Below are 24442 nucleotides of genomic sequence, written 5' to 3' on the forward strand. Positions count from 1 at the left end.
TTATGATTTCCTCCAACTCGGTGATTTTAATGTTTTCCTCTACTTCTTTCTTCTTTGTCTGCATCAGACCAGAAGTTTACATCTTGGTCCCCTCCTCGGAAGGTAAATGAAGGCAGACGTCTCCCCCCTGCCAGGAACATGAAGGGCTTATCGGGCAGTCGTTCCCAGCATCATATCCCTTTACCTCATGGTTTTGACTACGATCCCCACATCCACGATTTCCATGGCCACCATGGCTCCGAGTCCCGCCACCCATCATACCTGCTCAGTCCCACTGAGAGCTGCCCCGTGGACTTCCACCACCGGTACTCGCCCCGAAGCTCCATTCACTCTGACTGCATGATGATGTCCCCTGTCATGATGCCCCCACCTGCCGCATCAGACCACATCTCCAGCAGCACCTTCCCCAGAATGCACTACAGCTCTCAGTATTACGACTCAGCCACCAGGGAAGACTGCGCTGCCATCACGGCCTCCGCCACCTCGCCGACTGTCACTGCTGCGGCAGCCGCTGCTGCTGCCTCCTCCCACCACGCCGGCACCAAAAGCAATCGACTTCCAGCTAACCTGCTAGACCAGTTTGAGAAACAACTGCCACTTCACCGCGACGGCTTCCACACGCTACAGTACCAGCGCACGTCCACAACCACCGAGCAACGCAGCGAGAGTCCCGGCCGCATCAGACACCTCGTTCATTCGGTTCAGAAACTCTTCACCAAGTCCCACTCTTTGGAGGGGTCATCCAAGATGAATGGCACAAAAGGTGATATAGGAGGTGGAGCAGGGTCATATTACCATCATGGCCACCACTCCACCAAACACGGCAGCAAGAGGAGCAAAAGTAAAGAACGTAAGCACCGCTCTGGAGGTTGGTGGAGCTCTGATGACAACTTGGACAGTGACAGCACCTACCGCACACCGAGTGTAATGTCGAGACACCACGGGGAACATGTCAGCCACTGCTACCCAGAATCCATGCACAGCCACCACTTTGGAGAAATGTCGCTCAAGGGCTCCAAGAGTAACAACGATGTCAAGTGCTCAGCCTGTGAAAGCATGGCCATGGCACCTGAGGGAAAATTCATGAAGAGGAGCTCCTGGTCGACACTCACAGTCAGCCAAGCCAAGGAGGCCTATAGGAAGTCATCGCTTAATCTGGACAAACCCATGATGCACACCGACCTCAAAACGTCTTCACGAGCATGTCACTACCTTCAGGTAAGTGGGCTTTTTCTTCATAAAGTTGCTTTTATAATATAGTCGCCTTCCTAAAATAACATCCTAAGCAATTTTTTTTTTTTTTTACCCAAATAAAATTTTGGGGTGGTGATTTTTTATTTATTTATTTTCCTCCCCAAAATTAGCTTTGGCAAAAAAAAAAAAAAAAAATATATATATATATATATATATATATATATATATAAAAATTCCCCTCTCACCCTCCGTGGGTGGTCTCTTTCATCCTCTGAGCTCGGGTCCTCTACCAGAGGCCTGGGAGCTTGAGGGTTCTGCGCAGTATCTTGGCTGTGCCTAGAACTGCACATTTCTGGACTGAGATGTCTGATGTTGTTCCTGGGATCTGTTTGAGCCACTGCTCCAGTTTGGGGGTGACTGCCCCGAGGGCCCCTATGACCACAGGCACCACTGTGGTCTTCACCTTCCAGGCCTTCTCCAGTTCCTCTCTGAGGCCCTGGTATTTCTCCAGTTTCTCATGCTCCTTTTTCCTGATGTTGTGGTCACTTGGTATTGCTACATCCACCACAACGGCTTTCCTCTGTTCTTTATCCACCACCACAATGTCCGGTTGGTTCGCCATTACCATCTTGTCTGTCTGGATCTGGAAGTCCCACAGGATCTTAGCTCGGTCATTCTCCACCACCTTTGGGGGTGTTCCCCACTTTGACCTCGGGGCTTCCAGTCCATATTCGGCACAGATGTTCCTGTACACTATGCCCGCCACTTGGTTATGTCGTTCCATGTATGCTTTCCCTGCCAGCATCTTGCACCCTGCTGTTATGTGCTGGACTGTCTCAGAGGCCTCCTTGCACAACCTACACCTTGGGTCTTGTCTGGTGTGGTAGATCTGAGCCTCTATTGCTCTGGTGTTTAGTGCCTGTTCCTGGGCGGCCAGGATGAGGGCCTCTGTGCTGTCCTTGAGTCCAGCTTTCTCCAGCCATTGGTAGGATTTCCTGATATCAGCCACTTCAGTTATTTGTCGGTGGTACATCCCATGTAGGGGCTTGTCTTCCCATGATGGTTCCTCCAGCACCTCGTCCTCTGTTCCCCATTGTCTGAGACATTCGCTGAGCACATCGTCCATTGAGGCTTTGTCCTTGATGTATTTATGGATCTTGGATGTTTCATCCTGGACAGTGGCTCTCACACTCACTAGTCCTCTGCCTCCTTCCTTACGGCTTGTGTACAGTCTCAGGGTGCTGGATTTGGGGTGGAACCCTCCATGCATGGTTAGCAGCTTCCGAGTCTTAACGTCCGTGGCCTTTATCTCTTCCATTGGCCAGCTAATTATTCCGGCAGGGTATCTGATTACTGGTAAGGCATAGCTGTTTATTGCACGGATCTTGTTCTTGCCATTGAGCTGGCTTCTCAGGACTTGCCTTATTCGTTGGAGATATTTGGCTGTGGCTCCTTTCCTTGTGACCTCATCGAGGTTGCCATTTGCTTGTGGTATTCCCAGGTACTTGTAGCTGTGCTCTATGTCTGCTATTGTTCCCTCTGGGAGTGAGACCCCTTCTGTGTGGATGACCTTCCCTCTCTTTGTAACCATCCGGCCACACTTCTCTAGTCCGAATGACATCCCAATGTCAGTGCTGTAGATCCTGGTGGTGTGGATCAGTGAGTCGATGTCTCGCTCGTTCTTGGCGTACAGCTTGATGTCATCCATGTAGAGGAGGTGACTGATTGTGGCCCCATTCTTGAGTCGGTATCCGTAGCCAGTCTTGTTGATGATTTGGCTAAGGGGGTTCAGGCCTATGCAGAACAGCAGTGGGGACAGAGCATCTCCTTGGTATATGCCACATTTGATGGACACTTGTGCAAGTGGTTTGCAGTTGGCTTCAAGGGTGGTTTTCCACAGCCCCATCGAGTTTGCAATGAAGGCTCTTAGAGTCCTATTGATGTTGTACATCTCTAAGCATTCAATGATCCAAGTGTGTGGCATCGAGTCATAGGCTTTCTTGTAATCAATCCAAGCGGTGCACAGGTTGGTGTGTCGGGTTTTGCAGTCTCGGGTGACTGTGTGGTCTACAAGGAGTTGGTGTTTGGCTCCTCTGCTATTTATGCCGATGCCCTTCTGTGCCGTGTTCATGTATTTATCCATGTGCCCGCTTATCTTAGCTGCTATGATGCCTGACATGAGCTTCCATGTTGTAGAGAGACAGGTTATCGGCCGATAGTTGGATGGGACTGAACCCTTTGAGGGATCCTTCTGGATCAGGATTGTGCGCCCTTCAGTTAGCCATTCAGGGTGAGTCCCATTCTGTAGCAGCTGGTTCAGTTGAACTGCCAGTCGCTCATGGAGGGCAGTGAGTTTCTTTAGCCAGTAGGCATGGATCATGTCAGGCCCTGGTGCTGTCCAGTTTTTCATACCCGAGACTCTTTCTTGGACATCTGCCACAGTATATATATATATATATATACACATATATATATATATATATATATATATATATATATATATATATATATATATATATATATATATATATATATATATATATATATATATATGATATACAATATGATATATTTTAGGAAGGTGATGATATGTATATTGGAGCTCTTATGGATGCAACTTTATGATGGCATGTATAATTAGAAAAGATATGTTTTGTTGCCAAGTCAGAGTCCACCATTTGACTTTTGATGTTAACAAATTCCAGTTTAGTTCTTCATTAAACTTAATAACTAATGTACACTACATTGATATGACTGTTTTAATTAAAACTCAAAGACTATTCCTTCAGAAATACTATTTTGTATATCATATTGTTATCTTTGAAAATTCATTGAGACGCTTGCAAAGAAATGTGAATGAATCAAACTAGCTGTTCTTGTAAAAAAGTACTTTGTGGACCAAATTAGGAAGGAAGCAAAATGCTCAACTGTAAGTCATTTTAAGTTAGATAGGCTAGTCTGAAGTACCAAGCACACAATAATACTCTATAAATGCTTAGGCTATAACTGGACAGAAAATGTTTTAAAAAAGAAATCCTTAAGATGTCTTTAAGAGTTATTGATATTTCTTAAGAGTACAGATATTGTTTTCCCAGTGACGCCTTGAGATTCACAGTCAGGCAAAGAAGCAAAAAAAAAAATGCTATTTTTTTTCTGTGCTACATGGAGTCCTTTAATAGAGAAGCATGTTTTGGCAGGTCTCTGTGTTGGGCAAATGAAGAGGCTGCAGGTGGCACATGGGCACAATCTGTTCTAAGAATGTTCACAAAGAAAAGGCTGTTTAGTGGGGAAATGAAGAGGAAGCTTTGTACAGCAAAGGATAAGTTAGCTAATCAGATTTAATAGTTTTTATTTTCTGGGTTGTTTTTTTTTTCCCTCCAAATGTTTGACAGTTGGTAGTAGGGCTGAAACGATTCCTCGAATGATTCGAGTACCTCGATTACTAAAATTCCTCGAGGAAAATTTACCTGCCTCGAAGCTTCGTTAATTTATGTTTTATTAGTTAGCGCACCGTGTTCCGGCCGGGACTTCATTTGCGTTGCGCGGAGCTCTCACTTCCGCCTCTGAGTTGTTGACAAAAGCTAAGTCTCAGCGGCATAAAGTCCAATCTTCAAGATTGGCCCGTGGGGATTTTATTGATTGATGATAATGCCCGACTTTTTATCGTTTTTGGGGAACCAATAAGCATCCTTAAAATGACTGGGGGAATGCCTGGAGTACGGCAGCATTTCTCCTCCGGGGCTGCTCGTTGAAAGCGAACGGCGGGAAGAGCGCTGAGGTGAGCGGATAGCCTGAACAGGGCGGGCGGCTGAGTAGCTGATGCTTACCGTGTAAATGTAGCTTTACCGACGAACCGCACAATAAATTTCATATCCCGGTCTGAAGAAACGGGTGGCGGAGCGCATCGTACATGGCTGGTAGATGAGTTTCTGAGTGTGACCAGTGAAGGTGTCGTAAATATCCCGTATTGCTTCCCCCCGTGTTCGTCCCCCGGTCTAACGGTTCGTCAGTCCGCTGGTCTATTTCCTCCCCTCCACCCCATGTTCGTTCATTCGCCCTCTCCTCCCACTCCAGGCGACATTTCCCGTATTTTCAAACCCAAAGCGTGACAGGTTAGGTGGCAAGGTGAGTTTAATTAATCTATTAAACTCACTGAAGATGAATACATAAACTAAAAGCTGGATTGTAGACATTTTTTATAAGCATATTTGTGAGCCTGCCTCTTTGTTATTAAATTCAATATAATTTCAGATTTTTCTATAACTTTTCTTCTGGTTAACTTAGAAAGTGAGCTATTATTGTTACAGGTTAGTTTTCTAAACTACAAAAAAGCAACTGTTAGGGATGCTCAAATATGAACAATTGGACTGATATTGATATCTGATAGTAACACCGGTATTATGCCAGATTTACCAATATTTCATTTTATAATTTTTTTTTATCCGATTACTCGATTAATCGTAAGAATAATCGATAGATTACTCGATTACTAAAATATTCGTTTACAACAGCCCTAGTTGGTAGTATGTATTATTTTCTTCCAGAAGCTGTTAGAACACCAGATTGGTAACTTATATCCTTAAACCTCATTTATATTGATAGAGATAGTTCACAAACCAGCATCTGCAAAGTGTCAGCAAACACAACTACAACTACATTTGCTCTTGATTAAATCAGGATTTTTGCATTTTGCTTGTTGATTTTATTTGTAGGAGTTAATGCACTTTTCAATCTAAAAACACATGAGAGTCACTACAAACACAATGCTCTCTCTGGTCCTGTAATACTATACAAAAAGACAAGTGCTTGTCAAACACTTTAGTGTGTATAATGCCTGTGTTTGACACACTTCCTCGCTGTGAAAAACATCAAGCATCCTTCGTAATCTTTTTGACCACCCCTGGAGGAGCATTCACCTCAGTTTGTAGCAAACAGTCACTGACGCTAGTAAGAGTGTGAGGTAAGGCACGCAAGAGGAAATTTTGAAAAGTAAACTCAATGTTACAGGGATAGGACATTTTTACTGTCATCTGGGGAAAAAAACAACTCAAAAAAAAAAAAGATGACTTGTGGAGAGTAACTTAAAACTGAGTCAAGAACACAGGTTCTTTTACAGGCTGTCATGTTGAAATATACAAACTGTTTGAATTGGTAGGGGGGAAAAATGAATCTTACATCAGCTGATTTACTGCTTAGGTCCACCGACACCGAGATTCACAAATGTATTAATATCCTTTGAACTTTTACATTTTCTCACCCGATAGCCACAGATTTATGCATATTGCATATTTTATTTTAAGCACAAAGAAGCACTGAACTGTAAAATTAAAAGAATTATAGTTATAATTTGTTTTACAAATAGAAATCAGAAAATTGCATCTGTTTGTATTTTGACAATACCTTTGAATAAATTCCAACACAATGTCCCAAGCAAATGCTTCATACATTTTTGAGGATCTCATTTGTAAAGAAAAATATAATTTATGCTTTATGTTTTACATAAAATCTAAATGAAAGTTTGGTTTTGGGTTGTAATGAATGCTTCTGCAAACCAATGCTGTACACAGCAAATCCAGGAGGCCCAGATTAACGCTGTCAGATTTGATTTCAACACTTTTAAGTGTCTGTATGTGTCCACACCAGAAAGTGTTAATTTAACTCTTTTTGGAGTTGGTACCTTAACTCTAATAAAGTGTCAAATATCAAGTCTGCTGGAGTTAATCATTTTACACTTACTAACACTAATTCAGTGTTAGATCTTAATATTAACTCTCACAGAGTACTTCTTTAACTTCTTAAGCGTTATTCGTAATTAATATTAAATAGGTATTTTATTGTGTTGAACTTTTAAAAATTCTTTGGAAAATAAACATTTAATAAAGAGGCAATGATTTTCTCAAATGCATTTATTTCAAAACGTGCACCGTAATTACAAAAACTTTTTACAATGTGGAATAATGTGCATGTTTCACATGTCTCTTTCCTTCACATATTGCTTTTTAAAAGGTCTAACACAGGGGTGTCAAACTCAATTTCACCGAGGGCCACTTCAGCATATTGGCCCCCCTCAACGGGCCACATTGACGGTACAAATCAGGAGTGCATCCCTGCTAAAACACCCCAGACAAAAGGTTGACTTCCCTCATTCAGTTCTGTAGAGGATTATAATGAGTCAATGGTCCAGGTGTGTTAGAGAAGGAATCCATCTAAAGCTGCAGATGGTAGCTCTGGAAAACTAGACTTGGGCACCCCCATTATAAATGTATGAAAATACAATGTTAAAAATAAATTAAACACCTCATATTGTTAAATAACTGATTTTATGTATTGAAGTTTTAAATATTGCATTTGAGTTCCCATGGCCTATAAAATGCTGGGGGGCCACGAGTTTGACACATGTGCATTACACCATAGAACTGCCAATTGGTAATTGAAGTAAAGTAGCTTCGATTTCAAAGAAGCCTACACTGAAGTCGATTGGCAAATGAACCAACACCAAAGAGGAAGGCTCTTATTGTCTCACTGCACCCCAAGAGATGCATAACCTACAAAAACCATTTCTGTCTGGTTTTGAACCAGAGACCTTTTGCGTGTAAAGCAAACATGATAACCACTACACTACAGGAACTGAACTTCTCTGTTTTGTTTCAGTTTAAGGTTCCAAAGTTGATGATGTGAGATGCAACGCATAAAAATTTCAACTGAGGCTTGCACTCAGATGCCTGGATTCAGAGTACAGACCATGACACCACAGAGCCCTTGTTGACCTTTACACCTGTGATGAATAGAACATGCAAAATCTGTTTCTGTCTGGTTTCGAACCAGCGACCTTTTGCATGTAAAGCAAACGTGATAACCACTACACTACAGAAACTCATACTCTATGCAGTGTTCCTGGTAGATGATCCACATTTTGTTAGAGACTAATGTCAACGATGAGCATAAAACAATGTCAAATACTTATACCACAGATCCTCTCAGAGAGCACAGTAACTTGGTGAACAAACTGCCAGACTTCTACTTGTGCCTAATTTCACATCACAGTCCATAAACTAAGCCTGGGATCAACAAATTGTATTAAAGATGTCATTAGCAGAGACAAATGGTTCTGCAGAGACTTGGCTAAATGGCTATAAAATAAAGTCAATACTTACAAATAAAAAATATCTGTGAAATACAATCAACACTTGAAAATGGTTCAAAAATACAATCAACACTTCAAATACAAAATCTCTGGAAAATAAAATATTATGCATGTTGTTTTGAAAAACATTAGAATATAAGCACTTATCAAATCTTCATTGTGGTAAGATCATGTAAGTTATTCTTAAATCCATGGAAACTCAGCAGTTTGTAAGGTAGGTGAGTTAGCTCAGCAGGTTAGAGCACGGTGCTGGTAATGCTGAGGTCAGCGGTTCAAACCCCGTATGAGGCAATTCATGTCTAAGGTCTTTCAGACAATCAACACTTCAAAATAAATAAGGGTTCAAAACTAAAATCAGCACTTCACAATTAAAAAATGGTTCAAAAATAAAATCAACACTTCAAAATAAATAAGGGTTCAAAAAATAAAAAACACTTTACAATAAATAAGGTTTCAAAAATAAAATCAACACTTCATGGTTCAAAAATAAAATCAACACTTTACAATAAATAAGGTTTCAAAAATAAAAACACTTCACAATTAAATGGTTCAAAAATAAAATCAACACTTTACAATAAATAAGGTTTCAAAAATAAAATCAACACTTCACAATTAAAAAATGGTTCAAAAATAAAATCAACACTTCAAAATAAATAAGGGTTCAAAAATAAAATCAACAGTTCAAACTGGTAAATGTTTGTCTGTTCAGTCCATAAAATCAATACTTACCGTTTGTAAGAATTTATTTTTGTTGAAATGGCGCATTAAATTCAATTCTCCATTACAGACCAGAGAAAACTAAAGAGAATGCAACGTTGTGTTAATCCATTTGAGGAGCCGGTAGTTTATCTTGAGGAAATAAACGACGATGCAGAAGTTAATTAGACTGTAACATGCGCAGTCCGCTGCTCAACCACTGCGGAATTAGAAAGAAACCGCTGGAAGTAACTCATCCAGCGGATTTAACAAATGGAGCCTTCTGGGTTCACGTTACCCAGGAGAGCGGCGCTCTGGAGGAGCTGCAGATGTAACATCATCTGTCCGTTTCGGAGAAGCAAAACCATGCAAAAAAGAAAAAAAAATATCCTGGTAAAAGCGCACACCGGACCGCACAGGGTAACTCACAGAGTTCAGTTGATCTGTTTGGATCAGACAGATCCAATTGACTGATGAATTAGCAGATGGGAACCAGGAGGAAGTTGTTCAGACCCCAGCAGGTGAAGTGATGCTAATTTAAGTGAAGTCGCTTAATTTAATTTATTAAAAGTTATTGGGGCCTCAGTCAGTGGTTTTTGTCACTACGAGAAAAATGTAGATGCATTTATCTGCTTAATTTGTGATGGGATCTGGATTCACGGTGAATATTAACTAAACCGCATAAAATGCGACTAAATATCCGATGTTAATATGATTGTAATTTCACGGATAAAAATAGTACATGACCGATTTTTTTTATGTTGTCGGTCAAGATAACAGATAACAAAAAAGTCTAGCGCGACCTGCCGCCCTGACACCAACTCACACACATCTTCATTCACAGTCTTACTTGTAAATTGATTTTTCTTTCCTTGGACGTTTTGATGTTAGCTTGTTGATGTCTCAGTTTTATTCAATGGGAAAATCAATAAGCAGCTTGAGGTGACTCTGCTGCTCTCTAGTGGCGAGAAGCCGTAATGTTGGCTGGTAACAATCGGAATGCATTGTGGGAGATGTAGTTTGTAGTCAATTTGTGCTGAAAACCTATTTTAAGTCAATCATCGGCCTATAAAATGCTGGGCGGGCCACATAAAATGACATGGCGGGCCACATGTGGCCCGCGGGCCTTGCGTTTGACATGTGGTCTAACATATCAGCTCGGCAATACAAAATGCCGTATGCTTAATACATTTTTCTTCAGTACAATATGCATGAAATTGTTCAAAGTACAAGGTGGAGAAAGTAAAGCCTGTATCAATACATGCAATTCATGTAATATTTGATAGAGTACATTTTCTTTTAACAGGTAGATTGCCAGATATGTACAGTACATAACAGACCAACCTGATATTCAGATCCATCATTTCTTATCCAGTTTCTGTTTCTGTTAATAAGAGACAGATCCTCTGTGCACTCCACCAGAGAGATGTCCACTCACTAACAGATTGTCTTCAGGTTGTTGGGCTGTTCATGACGTTTGGCGGAGACACCAACATGCTCCTCTACTGCATCGGACAGTCTTCAGTCTCTGAGTACTACAGCCAGTGTCGGTCTCTGGATCATAACAAACAAAAAACAGAACAATAAGGAATGGAGCGAAGGAATACATTTTTACTACAACTCTTAACAACAAGCCTCCATTACAGAAATGTGGAGTTTCACAGATATTAACACTTACATAATCATTTTTGGAGCTTGAATCTTCAAAGAATCCATGGAGGGATCAGGAGGGGGAGATTAGGCTGACGACTGGCGATTCATCCGCAACCAGACTGGTTCTAATATATACAAAAAGGCAATAAAAGGATTAAAACATGCTGCAAAACGTATATAAGAAGACACAACAGCGGGAATAATGCTCTCAACGTGAAAAAGCCTTTTACATTTTTTTCAAAGGTAAGAAATCAATCAGAAAGGTTGATAAATCTGACCAATATGCATGTAAACGTCCAACATCACGAAAAAACATACTCCAGATTATTACGGATCTGTTCAAGTTAGCCAATAATTTGATTAAATCTTCATCGGCTCGATATTTATCCAACCCTTATAAATATGCTAACACCGAGCCGTCTGTCATACAGGTTGAGCTCAACTCAAAACAATAGTTATAAACCATCTCAGAAAAAAAGTAACTTACCAAGCGCAGTAAATAACTCAGACATGTGGAGAGTAAATAGTCCTGAAATGACTTGGCTTCTGTCGCTTCGCTTCGGTGGGAATCTGTGATTCTGGGGCGGAGGCAGTGAATTAACTCCTTCAGTGTTAACTCCGCCGCTGGTGGAGTTCAGAGTTAAGAAGTCAAGAGTTATTGATTCCATTTTAACACCTCTAGATTTGATACGGAAACACTTTGTTTTAACACTGGATTTTAACTACTAATAATATACACCCCAGACTTACATAAACAGAAAGTGACTATAGTAAAATTAACTCTGCTTTTGCACAAAGTCTACCAACACCAAAACATTTAACACTTTTGAATTTGCTGTGTACATACATAAAATAATTATTTGGGCAGGTTCTAACAGAAAATTGTTCTTGCTCGTTATCCATCTTAGGTTACTGAAACAAGAACCGAGTAAATTTACAGAAACAAGTGAACGCACTTCCAAACTAGGTTATTTATCATTGATCTGACAAAGAGGTTTTCAAATACAGTCTTCCTAGAAAGTAACTGCTGACTAACTCACCCTGGTGTAAGAACTTTTTCAGTGAATTGGACTTTTTACCCAAAGATTATTTTAAAACAAACTCTCTTTGGTGTTATATTACCTAATGAGGCTGTAAAGCAGCTGGTCTGTCTGGTAGCCTGAGAGGGTCAGCACATCTTGTCAGGTATAGCATCATATGAGCTCCAACAGCAGTGCTAATGAGCTGGTGCACAGCCTCCATAACTGATTGCTGCCTTGTTAACTACAGTCTCAGATGATCAATGGCTGCACATTAAGATGAAAATCATTCTTTCTCTGCTGCTGTCATTAAGGCTTATTAATTTATTTAGCACATTATGGATGGATGTTCTTCCACTCGTGGGGAAGGATAAATCTAACAGAAAGATGTCATGCATAATGATTTAAGTTTTTTTCACATTTTGAAACATCCTAGGATATTTAGTTCTTTATATTTCTGTTCCGTCATTAAATTCAATAAACAGGACAAGGAGAGGTCAAATTCTGACAGGAGCTCATTTTGGACATGAGCAGAATAGAATGAGAGGGATGGAGGCAGACTCCTCGATGCCAGAGCCAAAAAGAGCAATCAGCTCATGTGCTTTCTCTGACAGTAGTTCAGCAGTGGTGGCAGAGACACAGCCAAGTCATGTAAGTGGATGAAGTGAGTGACTGGAAGAGCAGAGGAGAGTCTGCACTGTGAGCAAAAAAAGCTTCTCTCTCATGACACAACTGAATTCCCTCCTGACACTTTGTGATTTATTTTAATTTCAGAACTGTTAAAAAGAAAAAGTCCCCATTTTAATTAATTAGACATCAACGTGAAATAAATCTGAGACTCCTGTGAAAACACCTCAAACAATCAAAATGTTGCAGCCATTTCTTTCCTTAGATTGATAAACGGGTAAAAACAGTAACAATGACCCCATTTTAGTTTACTTTTAATCATTGATATTACTGTTTTCTATTGAATTGAGCAGACAAAAAGTGAATCTAACTAATTTTATAAACTAATTTGTCCTCAAATCATAATTAAAGGGAGATCCTACACCGGCCCAGCAAAGATAAGCATTAAATAAAATCTATTGGTGAGTAAAAATCTGCATTTTGAATACCAAGGAACACAACAGATCAGGGATAAAACTCTTTAAAAGTTTAAAACTTGACAGTCATCATCTTCTTTTTCTAAAACCTGAAATGAATTAGAAATTTTAATGCTACAGCAATGAAAGAGAGAACAGGAAAGACCCATGAGCATAGAGAAAATATTCCTGAGCATATGTTGCACTCAGAGGTTGTTTTTTTTTGGTGACTAATCATGACAGTAACTGTTGCCACTTCAAAAGAACCTTTAAATATAACTTTGCAAGTAATGAGGCAGCACTGCACTTTGCCAGGTTCAGAGAGCATTCTGATAGAACAGACTCAGATGTATGCATATAGAAGAATATGTAATGAATTTCTTCTGAATCCAATTTTCTTCTCAATCCAACAGGGACTGAATCTATAAAATTAATTTCACTAACATCTCTTTTACACCAATACCTGTACAGACAGTACAGACAGGAAAGTAATTACAGATGCTTCATGTCTGACCACTATATCTTTTTTTTTAAATCAGACAACATTAGGTACTTTGCTGAATAAATCTCTCTAGTTTCCATCTCACATGATGTATCCAAACATGTGTGCATACATCCCTTTGGTCTGAGAACTTGAAAATATACAAGTTGTTCTAAGAAGAAGAAATTAATTCAATTTGTACACCACCAACCACAAAATGATGATAAGCTTCTACTTCATTAATACATCTGTCTGTTTGAGGGACATATTTTTTTTACAGTGTCAGCATCAGTGTATGTGTGCAGTGTCTTTTGACAGGGCTTACTCTTCCAGCAGGCATCAAGGACAGGAAACTTTTATTGGATGTAGTTTTATCCAGTTAAAAAAACATGCAAATGCTAAAAGAAACACTTTTCAGTAAGACTCAGTGAAGAAGTATCAGTGGAAATATGTTACCACGGAGTATAGAAGGAATGTTGCGTCTTTGTAATTCCTGAGTTCATAGTATATCTAAAAACCAACAGGTAGTGCTTTTCTATGTGTGTAATAACACTTGAGCTCAGTAATGCAAGTCTCTACTTTGCATTAAAGATCACATATTTTCCAGGAGTCATAACCTGGTTTATCTCTCCCCCAAAATGACAAAATATTCCAACATAAAAGTCATAATGCGAGAGTTTTGTTGCATAAATTTTTAAAAGTAATACACACAGAGCTTTCAAGCTGAAAAGTTGTAGCAAAGAGATGCAAAGAGCTGATACGACATGATTTATCGTCTTACAATAGCAGCAGAGGAAGATAGCAGTGGAAGCAGAATGAGTATCTGCTGTTAAAAAGACAAAATAAGAATAGAAAACTTGTTTTTTAAAACGGTTTAAAACAGTTTTTTCCAGATGTTGTACAGATTCATTTGAATGTTGTAGCTGTCAGGCTGATCTCCAGTGCTGTGATAACAAAAAGCCCTCTAAGGTAATTAATTAAAACTAACTGATATTTCCTGGATAAAATAAGAAAGTAATTTTAATATATCTAGTTTCCCCTTTTATCATTGCTTTAGTTAGTGAGGAAAGAAAGACAAGCATTATGTCACACTGCTAAATCAGGAAAAGTATATCAGTCTTTGTAATTTACTGTATAGTAAATTACTTCCATGGTGATACTGAACATAATACAGAAAAGGTTTTTGAACTTCGTTTTGCTTGAGAGTGCATGTTTCATTGTCTTAAATTACTTTGAGATTCAGAATTATGAAGCATCTCAGCCTGTGCATTTTGTTTGGAGCTGTCTTGGTTTGCATATAGCTTTGTTTGAATCACTCAGATTTGCAGAAAATACAGGGATTTCTTCTACCAACAACTCTAGTTGGAACAAGAAATCCATCCGGTTTATTTTTGTCCCAGAAATCACACTAGAATTATTGTAACACAGAATGAAAAAGTCAAGATTCTTTTCCTCTAACTTTTTACTCTGCTAGCACCGTTGTTCACCCTTAAAAAGAACAAATTCTTAGTCTGTTTTATGCAGGTTAAAACAAAATCGATTCATCTTAGCTCATCTTTTAAATACTCAGGTTCAAAGTCCCAATAATAAGTACTGCTGTTTATTCAGCAGATCTTACATGAAAATATATAAATGTTGTTACTGATCAATTAGCATATCAACTGATGGATGGATGGATGGTCTGTAATTCACTTATTCTGATCTGCCAACCTGGGTACCAGGAAAAAAAAATGTCACTATGACCTACTTATTTTGATGATTAGTCCAAATAATCCTCCTAAAACCAGAATTAGGTCCACTGTTTCATTTAGGTTGGTTTAATTTATGACTGTATGTTTTCTTTATAACTTTTTAACTTTGTGTTTTTATTATGTAAAGCACCCTGAACCGTTGTGCTGCTGAAATGTACTTGATTGATCGACTAATTGACTGATTCAAAGACAGCTTGTTTGTGAAACAAACTGCAGTTATTAATTCTTGCCTTCAAGGGAGATGATTCATCATAAAGCAGTAAAGGACTGTCCACCTGAAATGGCTGTTAATTTATCTTTTGCAATAATAATAAATGATGCTAGGAAAAGCTGTGCTCAACTCAGATGTTTATCGTATAAAAACTAGCATCATCAAGTTCAAAATATTCACTCTGTCCCTTGAAATTACTGCAAAGAACATCAGCTCTTAAAATGCAGGACTTGTAAAAACACAATGTGCCTATTTCAATGTTTTTAAGAATGAATCAGGATATTTATTAATGTTAGCTAAAGGAAAGGCTGCCTCTATCTTATTCTAATGAAAGAGAGAGGTTTAATAACGATATTGTTTATTTTAGGAGGCGAAGCTCAGAGGTCAATAAAACAGTTATTGAGCCTAATTTTCCCGTTGGAGACACAAACAAGCCGATCTTATGCAACAGCTTTCCTCATAAACGTCTCGTACTCATTTGGCTCATTGGGCACCATTGTACATGCTAATGATAATTTTGCACTCACTAAAAAAAGGCTTACATTTTGCACTCAGAGGAAAAGGAGCATCCGTCTGAAATTTCTCCACAAACACTGGACTAAGCATGACAGTGTTTTGCATTAAGATGTGTTGTGTCCTGCAGGTACCCCAAGATGAGTGGAGCGGTTACCCCGGTGACAAAGACGAGGAGATTCCATGTCGCCGCATGCGGAGCAGTAGCTACGTCAAAGCTATGGGAGAGCTGGAGGATGAAAGCGGAGACTCCGACACGAGTCCTAAGACTTCTCCACAGGCAGCCATTCGTCCTGATGCTCTTGTCCTTAAATCAGCCATGCAGAGACCCCATTTAGACTCCCAAAGGTAGGGCTGCCTGCCAAGCACAGCAGGTCCTTATCAAAGCTGTGTCTATGGTTTAGTTTTCAGTTTTTAATGACAGATATCTTGCTTTATAAGTAAAAATAAGCAAACCCTCAAGCAAACATCAACTAAAATGCTGGTGTACAAGTGAAACATTTGTGGGATTTAATAACTTGAAAATACAATGTCGCTAGTTGATATGCACACACAAACTGGATGAACGTTGCCCCTCTTAATGGAATGAATAGACTTAATGTGAAAAAAGAAAAATTCTCATTGATAATGTAGCATAATCTAACATCAACGTTGGTCAGAAGAACAAATATTACAAACAAATATTTATTGAGGTCTAAAAAAAATAGGACACGGTTGTTAAGAAAAAGTTAATGGGACAAGATTCTCATTTATTTTGTTTGTTAGTAGTCCCTATGAGACAATAGGCAGTACAGGTGTGGTGTTAACCTAATATTTTGATCATTTTGTTAGACTGTCTCCAAGCACCGACTCTCCCACATGACCTTTTAGGTTAGTTTATTTTATTTTGCACAATTAAAATACATATCAAAGATATTAAGAAAAAGAAGTAATGAGAACAGTGCAGGAAGAGGCAATAGCCCATTGGATGTAAATAAAGCCTCCGCACAAATGGGAGTTTGCAAATTGTCAAATACCAGAGGGAAACTTTTGTTCTTTCAACAAATGTCCAACTAGTAACTTTAACTTTTAAAATAATTATTAAACAGAGAGGATTTCTTTTTTAAACGGGGCTCTGGGAAATTGCCATTAGCAGACAAGAGCAGTGGTTACTTAAACCTTTACACTGCTGCCACCTTTACAGTTGAGTGTTCTTCACAGTCATCTGAACTTACTTCAACAAAAACTGAAAGAATGATAGAATAATTCTTCTAAGACATAAAGTAAAACATTAGCAATGAATTTGAGTTTTTCCCGTGTGAGGTGACTGGACTTGTTTGTTTCATACCTGTTGTTTTACTGACTTTCAATTGAACTTGTTTTTATAATGTTGGCTGTCTGAATTTTTGCTTTAAGCCACTGTAGCTTTTAAATAGAGACAAGTTCTGTGAGGCGTCATGCACTACTCGGTTCTCTCTGCCTCTGAGTGCTCTGTGCCCTTTTATTCACCATCATCACTGTGGGGTTCTGATCGCTTCTGCGGTTGTATGCAAACAAAAAAGACCCTGTGGTTTCTTCTGCACAGCTCACAAATGTAGTAATCTATCATTGTTCTGAATCTACACTCATTTAAGTGCAACTCTTGTATAATTGGACTCTTAAAGCTGAAGTTAACATAGCTCACATTTAAAACTGTTCTTAAATTGATCTCTTTTTTTATTTTGTCTGGATTCTGCCTATACACGTAATGTATTTTCCCCAGCAACAGTTTAGTAAACAGTTTTTAAACTGAGAAATTTTGTGTCCCTCCACCCCAACTCGCTCCTGTCCTTGTTCAGCCAGGGTTACCACTTGCAAACCAGAGATTTGCGGCCCCACCCAAGTGTCACGCTGGATCCTGCCACCTCCTTTCATCCCCCTCCTTTTCGCTCTCGCAACCAGAGCTACATGCGTGCCGTTAGCACCCTCAGTCAAGCTAGCTGCGTCAGCCAGGTGAGTCTTAAACATCCATCTAAAGGATGCATAACTTCAAATGTAAAATTGAACTTACCTCATGTTTTGCACCATTTTCACAGCTCTATATAATGTTACTATTGGTACAGTTATTGTGGAAACACTTCTCATTTCTTACCTCAGTTTTAATCCTCATCTTCTCTCCTTACGTCCATTTCTACAACTTGACACTCAAGCTAAGCAGACAGAAGAAAATATCATAAAAGATTTGAGTCAGAAAGGGAGCTGTCATGAAAACAAGTGTTTACCAAAATGTGGCATCATCTCTTGACAACCATTGTTTTAAATCAGACTGTTATTAAAACATGACGTTTAACTTAGCTACATCATTTGTCAGCTGCTTTAGCAGTCTAAAAATCAAAATATATGATCAATGAGTATGCTGTTATCTATGGCAACTTGTACACATAATCTTTGATTTGATTTACAAATCTTTTTATCAATTAAGGCATTTCCCATTACAACTTTTGACTTGCTTATTGGCACCCAGACAAAGATTTATAAAATGTAATTCAGTAGGAAAAATTAGCACTTTAATTCCTCTCCTAACCCAACGGTCACGGGACCTAAGTGGTGAATTCTTGGATATCCAAGCACTATCAATCCTTTACTGTGTAGAGCACATTGTTTTCTTAATGTGGGTCCTTAAGAAAATAAAGTACAGAGATAAAAGGTTAATTTATTTAAAGACATGGGTGCCAATAAGTGTGGAGGGATATGTTTTGAATATTGATAGTCAAACAAAATCTGTTTTTCAAATTGACACTAAATACATATATTCTTGGATCTGTTTTTGAAGCACTAAGTCTCATTGTAACATCTACTACTTCCTTTCAAAATGTTGTGGTGTAAAGAGGTAAAATTAATGAATTGGAAATTATACTGATGCCAAGTTTATCACTGCTCTATTTTAGGACTTAAAAAAACTGGAGTTTTTAATCAATTGTTTTTCATCAAAGTAAAAAGCTAAGCTTGAACAATGAATTTTAATATCTAACTATCCATTACACACCAACCTTTACAGGTATGTCGCTCTTTAATACTGTGTGTGGATTCACACAGCTGGATCCTCTGTGGGAGTTATTTCGGACCGCCACTGTGAGATGTGCTGGGGTTGCTGCAGTAAGAAGATGCATGACAGAGCCAGCTCCAATGCTTCCATATGGAGAAGGGGATACAGCAGGAAAGATTTTGGTCAAAAGATAGGGGCGTACATTCAGGCAGCTGCTCTCCTTTGGATGCACATTTAAAGTTTCTGTGGAATAAATACAAAATGGAGAGAGAACAATTATGGTTTTATACAATTATTCTAGTGCACAGATTGGTATAAATTCCATAAATACAACACAGTGCATACAGAACAACTTTGATCTGTGAATAGCAGGATACTTTTAAAAACACAAGAAATAGCAAAATTGTTATCTCCTAGAATTCTTACTCTCTCACTTTTTTGCAGCATGTCATGGAAAATATCTTGTGAAATAGCTGTAAGGTCCCTTATTTCACTTCATTTTAAATAACTCACTTGAAAAAATAAAGCTAATTTTGAGTCTTCTTCACACAGAAGCACTTTATAAGTATGATGATGAGGATGACAATTATGAGGCTATTGTTAGCCCAACTTGCTGGATTTGGCCAATCAGGTCAAAAACAACCAGCTCAGCCACCAACCAATTTCTCGGTGCATCTTTAATCACACACTACTTCCAAAATACCTGCTAGAGTTAGAGAGACAATGAATTGACACTGGAATGCGTTTTAATATTTTGTATAATTAGTTATATGTCACAGTCGATCTCATGTCTTATAACAGCTTCTGTATCTTTTTCTGATTTGTCTCTTGTTGTCACCTGCAGTGTCTCCATTTGAGCTGACTTTCATTCAGTTTAAGGTCGAGTTTTACAGTGGCGTTTCCTTTTGCTAACACTCCTTCATATTTGCTGTACAAAGGGGAAGAATCAAAGTGAGAAAGAGAAAGGAAGAGGAAAAATTAAGGACTGCTATTCCTGTTTTTGTCTCTCAGGTGAGTGAGACTGAGATCAATGGCCAGTTTGAGTCAGTTTGCGAGTCCGTTTTTAGTGAAGTAGAATCACAGGCCATGGAGGCCTTGGACCTGCCTGGTTCGTTCCGCACTCGAAGCCACAGTTACCTCCGTGCAATTCAGGCTGGTTATTCCCAAGATGACGACTGCTTGCCTTCAATGACATCCTCCACTGTCACTTCAACTCTCAGATCCACAACAGGTAAAACAACTCCCTCCCCCCAAAATGAAAGAGGGCTTAGTCTGCATATCGTCATACATCGTATACATGCGCACAAATCTGACATACCTACATATGTACAGTGGGGAACCCTTAAGATCCAGAGATGCCAGGCTGAAGTCCTTTCATTTTCTTTGAAATCTACGGTGTTTATGTCTGTTTTTGCCACTGCTTACTCCCAGTATTTTAGATGGATTTGCTTCTCTGTTAATTTGCATGAACTGTGCATTGGCCAATTTTCCACATCTGTACTATCTGGAAGTTAAAGATGAGGTTTATAATTTACTTAGTCCTATCCTGACAAACCACACAGTCCCATTACACAAGGCATGCACAATAGGAGTAGCCTTTACCCTCAGCATGCTCAACTGTGGTGTTTTATGTGTGGCAAAGCGTGTCAGTTACTTAGGGAGGGGCTGAGATCTGATGTGCTCTAGTGGTTGGTAAGCCTTCCAACTGTCTATCTTGGCTCTATTGAGTGCAAAATTTGTAAATGACTTTCTAATTAAGCACATTACTAAAAAACAGAAACCAATTTAAGGTAAGTCAAGGAGACTTAGAGAATGGAAGACATGTGCACACACTTGCTGGTTGCACAAAGGAACTGATTTTTATTGTCAATGTTAAAGGAACATATTCGCTATTTTTTTTCTTAGTAAGCTGTTGTATTGTGGTGCATAAAACTGGAAACAGCAGTGTTAAATACTTACAGGGCTTCATGTCTATGCTGTTGATGGAATTATTTAAGATTTGAAATGACTGCATTCTATGCAAAGGTCTTGTCAAGGATTAATTTTTAATTCCGATTTTAAAAAATTGCAATGTAGGTTTGAACCTAAACTTCAAAATATTTTTTATTCATTACTGACTCTTGAATGGACTAGAATTACAATATGTTGCTCTTTTAATACGATTTCAATTGGTGTTATGGTCTTATGTAACACAATACATGCAGTACAGTGAGAAGACTCAAGTACATCAGCATCTTTGTGCAAGCAGAATCTTTGTATTACCTCCCTGAGTAAATGTATTTGGTGTTTGCCTGCAAGAGTAAAGCTATGAACCCTATTGAAACATTTTTTTTATCTATTTACATGAACTGTTTTTCAATATTATATCCAATAACTTTGTACATTTTGTCAATTTATTATTGGAGACATTTGCACTTTTATCTCTCTGTTGGTTTTGTTTTCTTGTTGAATCTGGAGAATGATTTATTTTTTTAATCTTTTTATCCTTAATTGGGCTTCCAACTGCAATTTCTTCGTGACTGAACGACTATGGATAAAGGTCTCCAATCCCACCGTCTTATTTGCTGAACTCTATTGACTTAGCCATCGGCACTAAATCTTTCAGCTAGGTCTGGGCTAAAAATTATTTGGAGTAAGGTTGTATTTTAGAAGTTAGTAAGGTTATAATAAAAGTTATTAAAGCACAGAAAAATAGTTACTTGGTGATTAGTTACAAACTTGTTCATTGGTGTCCTTTTGCACAGTTCTTGGAGAACAGTCGTCTTGAAATAAAATGCAATCACCAAATAAGGCTATTTAAAAAATATCAGGTCATGTTTTGTTTTTTTTATAATGGTAGTATTCAGGACTAGTTTGAACCCAAAGGTTAGAGGGCCATTGAATGGGAAAAGGAATCCCATGATGCTCCGTAGGGCAGACGAGCTACAAACCCCTCTACATTTGACCATCCAGATGTTGAAGGATAACCAGGGGAAAAGAACAACTGGAGGCATCAGGGATGATTGTTTCAGGTATTTTAATGTTGACATGCATACATATCTATGTATATGTGTGTTTTTGCACTGCCTTCTCAGTAGAAATTATAGAACCATAAAGTTTAAGTTATCCTAAGTAGCAAACACAGTTCCAAACAACTCATAAAATCTCAGACATTGTTTCTTCTTTAACATTTGTACCACTGAATATTGAATTTTAAAGTGATGAATGTGATGCTGGCTTTTGTGAGTTGTTGATCATGTCTCTATTTAAATGTTTTTAGACCATATTCTAAGTGTAACCACATCAGACATGTAATTTCAAAGAGCTTTCAGAATGTTTTCATGTCAAAACCATAAAATAGCAGTGAATGTCATTGCCTTGCCACTGTCTCCAACCATTTGTCAGGGCAGAATCTGCCTGTTGTACATGTGTACATTTTATTTCTTCCTTGCCATAAAAATTGAAGGCCATCTTTGGCAAAGTCTAACCTTTGGAACTGAGTTTGTCAGCTGTTTTTGACTGTGGGATTGCAGCCTCGCTCTGATGGGGCCTTGGAGGCAGAGAGTGTACCTCTCCCTTTTGCTGGGTTTTATACAACTCTGCACGGTCTTATCAGCCACTTTGGACCTGATATGTTCAATAGGGTTCATATTTGCTTCTTAACCCTGTGGGTTGTGATTCCTCTACTCCCTTTACATCTTTTCTTTTGCACAAAATGGCACACGGTGCTGGGACATATTTGGCATGCTCAAAGAAAGGGGTCCTCAAAGAAAGGATTTCTGATTGATAATGATTGATGTATTTTACTTTTTGTTGTGCTGTGCAGTGAAAAGATGGAAAGAAGCCTTGTGAGGACTGAGAAGGCAGTGTAAAAACATTGTGAAAACCTACAGTATGTGAGTTTTTTTGGAAATAATTATAGCAAAGTGACAAAAGACATTTTTTTTATTGACTCTTCTAGTATGTATAACATTCACTGAGTTTACAATTAATGTCAGTACTGATTTTTAAAAAGCAAACGATGAAACATTGCTTTGCATTCCACCCGCATTACAAATGTTGAGGTTTTCCACAGTTCTAATGTAGCAGATGTGATTTGTTGGGTGTTCTTCCTCCTTTTTGCAAACACTTGAAAGTGTCTATATCAAAGTCTGCTGCATTTTAATTTCCTTTTCTCTCACATACTGCAAGTTTTCCATAGATATGTGACCATTCTAGTTTTAAATCCTAATCCAATCATGTTCCAGTTGTTCCTTTCACCATGAATGTCCTTATATTTGCATACTCGCATCTTTCTTGCAGAGGGATATGATCTTGTGGATGCCACATCCTTGCTAAATGATGACATGATAGAGGATGATGACGGTGCTAGCTCCTCTGCCTATGCAGAGCTGGAACGGCTAGAGAGAGAGACTGCCGCTGCTCGAAGCCAGCATAGCACTAGCTCAACTGTAACAGCCATCTCCGTCCCCCCAGCAACGCCACCTTCATATAGGGTCCCTGCTGCTTCACCCATTGCCACCACTGAGCCACCAGTACCCCAAGCGCTCCAGGCTTTCAAGGAGTCTGCCAACATGGTCGCTGCCTTCAACTTGCAATGGAAGGATGAAATCTCTGCAATGCGCTACGAGCTAGCAGAGCTGCATAGAGATGTCTGTGGAGAGTTAAAAACTTTCAACAGCAACTTCTTCAACTTCACTCAGTGCTACAATATGTGGACTTTATGCCGGGAGCCCTGCAGTGACAGCACCACACAGACAGACGACAGAGTGTCCATAGGAATTCAAGCAGGCTCAAGCTGGTCAGTTAGACATCATACACAGGACAAGTCAGTGATGTGTCAACCAGAGCCAGCACCTTTCAGCATTATGGACTTTATGGACCCACCTCGAATTGAAATCATCGAAGGAACTCCTGAGAGCACACCGGAGGGGTCCGGCAGTCCTGCCAGTCCACTACCAATAGAGGACTTCCCATGGGAGATTAACAAGAAGCAAAAGGCTCATAAGCAGTCAGACACAAGTGGCCACACAGGTGGTCACAGAAGTGCCAGTCTAGAACTGTGGAGCAGAAAGTACACCAGTGGGCCCATGTCATATCTGTCTATGTCATTCTAATCATCTGCATTTTCTGCATACTGTAAAAGGATTTAAAAAGATCCAGGTTAAGAGCCAGATATGTAAAGAAAAGCTGTTGTTATATGTCCCTTTACTCTATGCAGACACAGTCTGTCATCTCTTGAACTGCTTACAAGTTTCCAAGTATTTTTTTTAACAAGTGTCTTGCTAAGCCATGGAATAAAAGAGGGTGATTTTGTTTTACACCAGAGTCAGGTAAGATATGAATGCGAGAGAGAATGTGGCTGATATTTCAGATCCTCAAGTGCCAAAAAGTGCATCATTAGCTATCCTTCACTGTCCTTACATACCTTAATTACTGAGAGAGAAATACTGTTCATATAATTGAAAATGTAAGGAATATTTAGACTGAATCCCATTTTAAGGCCTTAAATGTGTCTCTAAATCTTTGATGAAATTAAACATCAATTCAGTTAGTCGAAAGTGATAAACAGGCCTACAACGCTAAACTACTTCACCCTGAACACCTATCATGCAGTGCAATTGGAAAACCCTCACCACTGGTGTCAATGTTAAACTAATGTAGGGGCACGACCTAGCTGAAGTAAAAGGAGAAATGGGATTCTTTCTAATTTAT

The 24442-nt window shown here is 39.0% G+C and overlaps 1 protein-coding gene, 1 long non-coding RNA gene and 1 other non-coding gene across 3 annotated transcripts in view; 1 reads left to right on the plus strand and 2 right to left on the minus strand.

Annotated features, from left to right (window-relative positions):
• Positions 1-23844, plus strand: LOC106911117 (disks large-associated protein 2-like). The gene is made up of 5 exons (XM_088001924.1): positions 1-1218; positions 15875-16092; positions 17562-17715; positions 19760-19979; positions 23030-23844. Exons 1-5 carry the CDS (start codon positions 139-141, stop codon positions 23842-23844), a joined length of 2487 nt encoding a protein of 828 aa, XP_087858050.1. The 5' UTR covers positions 1-138.
• Positions 7996-8068, minus strand: trnav-uac (transfer RNA valine (anticodon UAC)). The gene has a single exon. It is a non-coding gene; the product is annotated as a tRNA-Val (tRNA).
• Positions 16019-24442, minus strand: part of LOC106923561 (uncharacterized) — a 19890-nt gene continuing 11466 nt past the window's right edge. Inside the window, exons 2-4 of the long non-coding RNA XR_015761784.1 lie at positions 18753-18991; positions 17855-17912; positions 16019-16102 (exon numbers count right to left, since the gene is read on the minus strand). This is a non-coding gene — a long non-coding RNA (uncharacterized LOC106923561). The remainder of the gene's footprint in view (positions 16103-17854; positions 17913-18752; positions 18992-24442) is intronic.

Source organism: Poecilia mexicana, unplaced genomic scaffold (genome assembly GCF_051168715.1).
Source record: "Poecilia mexicana isolate PSO_F unplaced genomic scaffold, ASM5116871v1 scaffold_21, whole genome shotgun sequence".
Lineage (NCBI taxonomy): Eukaryota > Metazoa > Chordata > Actinopteri > Cyprinodontiformes > Poeciliidae > Poecilia > Poecilia mexicana.

Excerpts from the sequence above, each read along its gene's own strand:
- LOC106911117 (XM_088001924.1), top strand. The coding sequence starts at position 139 with ATGAAGGGCTTATCGGGCAGTCGTTCCCAGCATCATATCCCTTTACCT. Across the intron at positions 1,219-15,874 it reads GAGCATGTCACTACCTTCAG|GTACCCCAAGATGAGTGGAG; the intron begins GTAAGTGGGCTT and ends TGTGTCCTGCAG. Across the intron at positions 19,980-23,029 it reads AACTCTCAGATCCACAACAG|AGGGATATGATCTTGTGGAT; the intron begins GTAAAACAACTC and ends TCTTTCTTGCAG.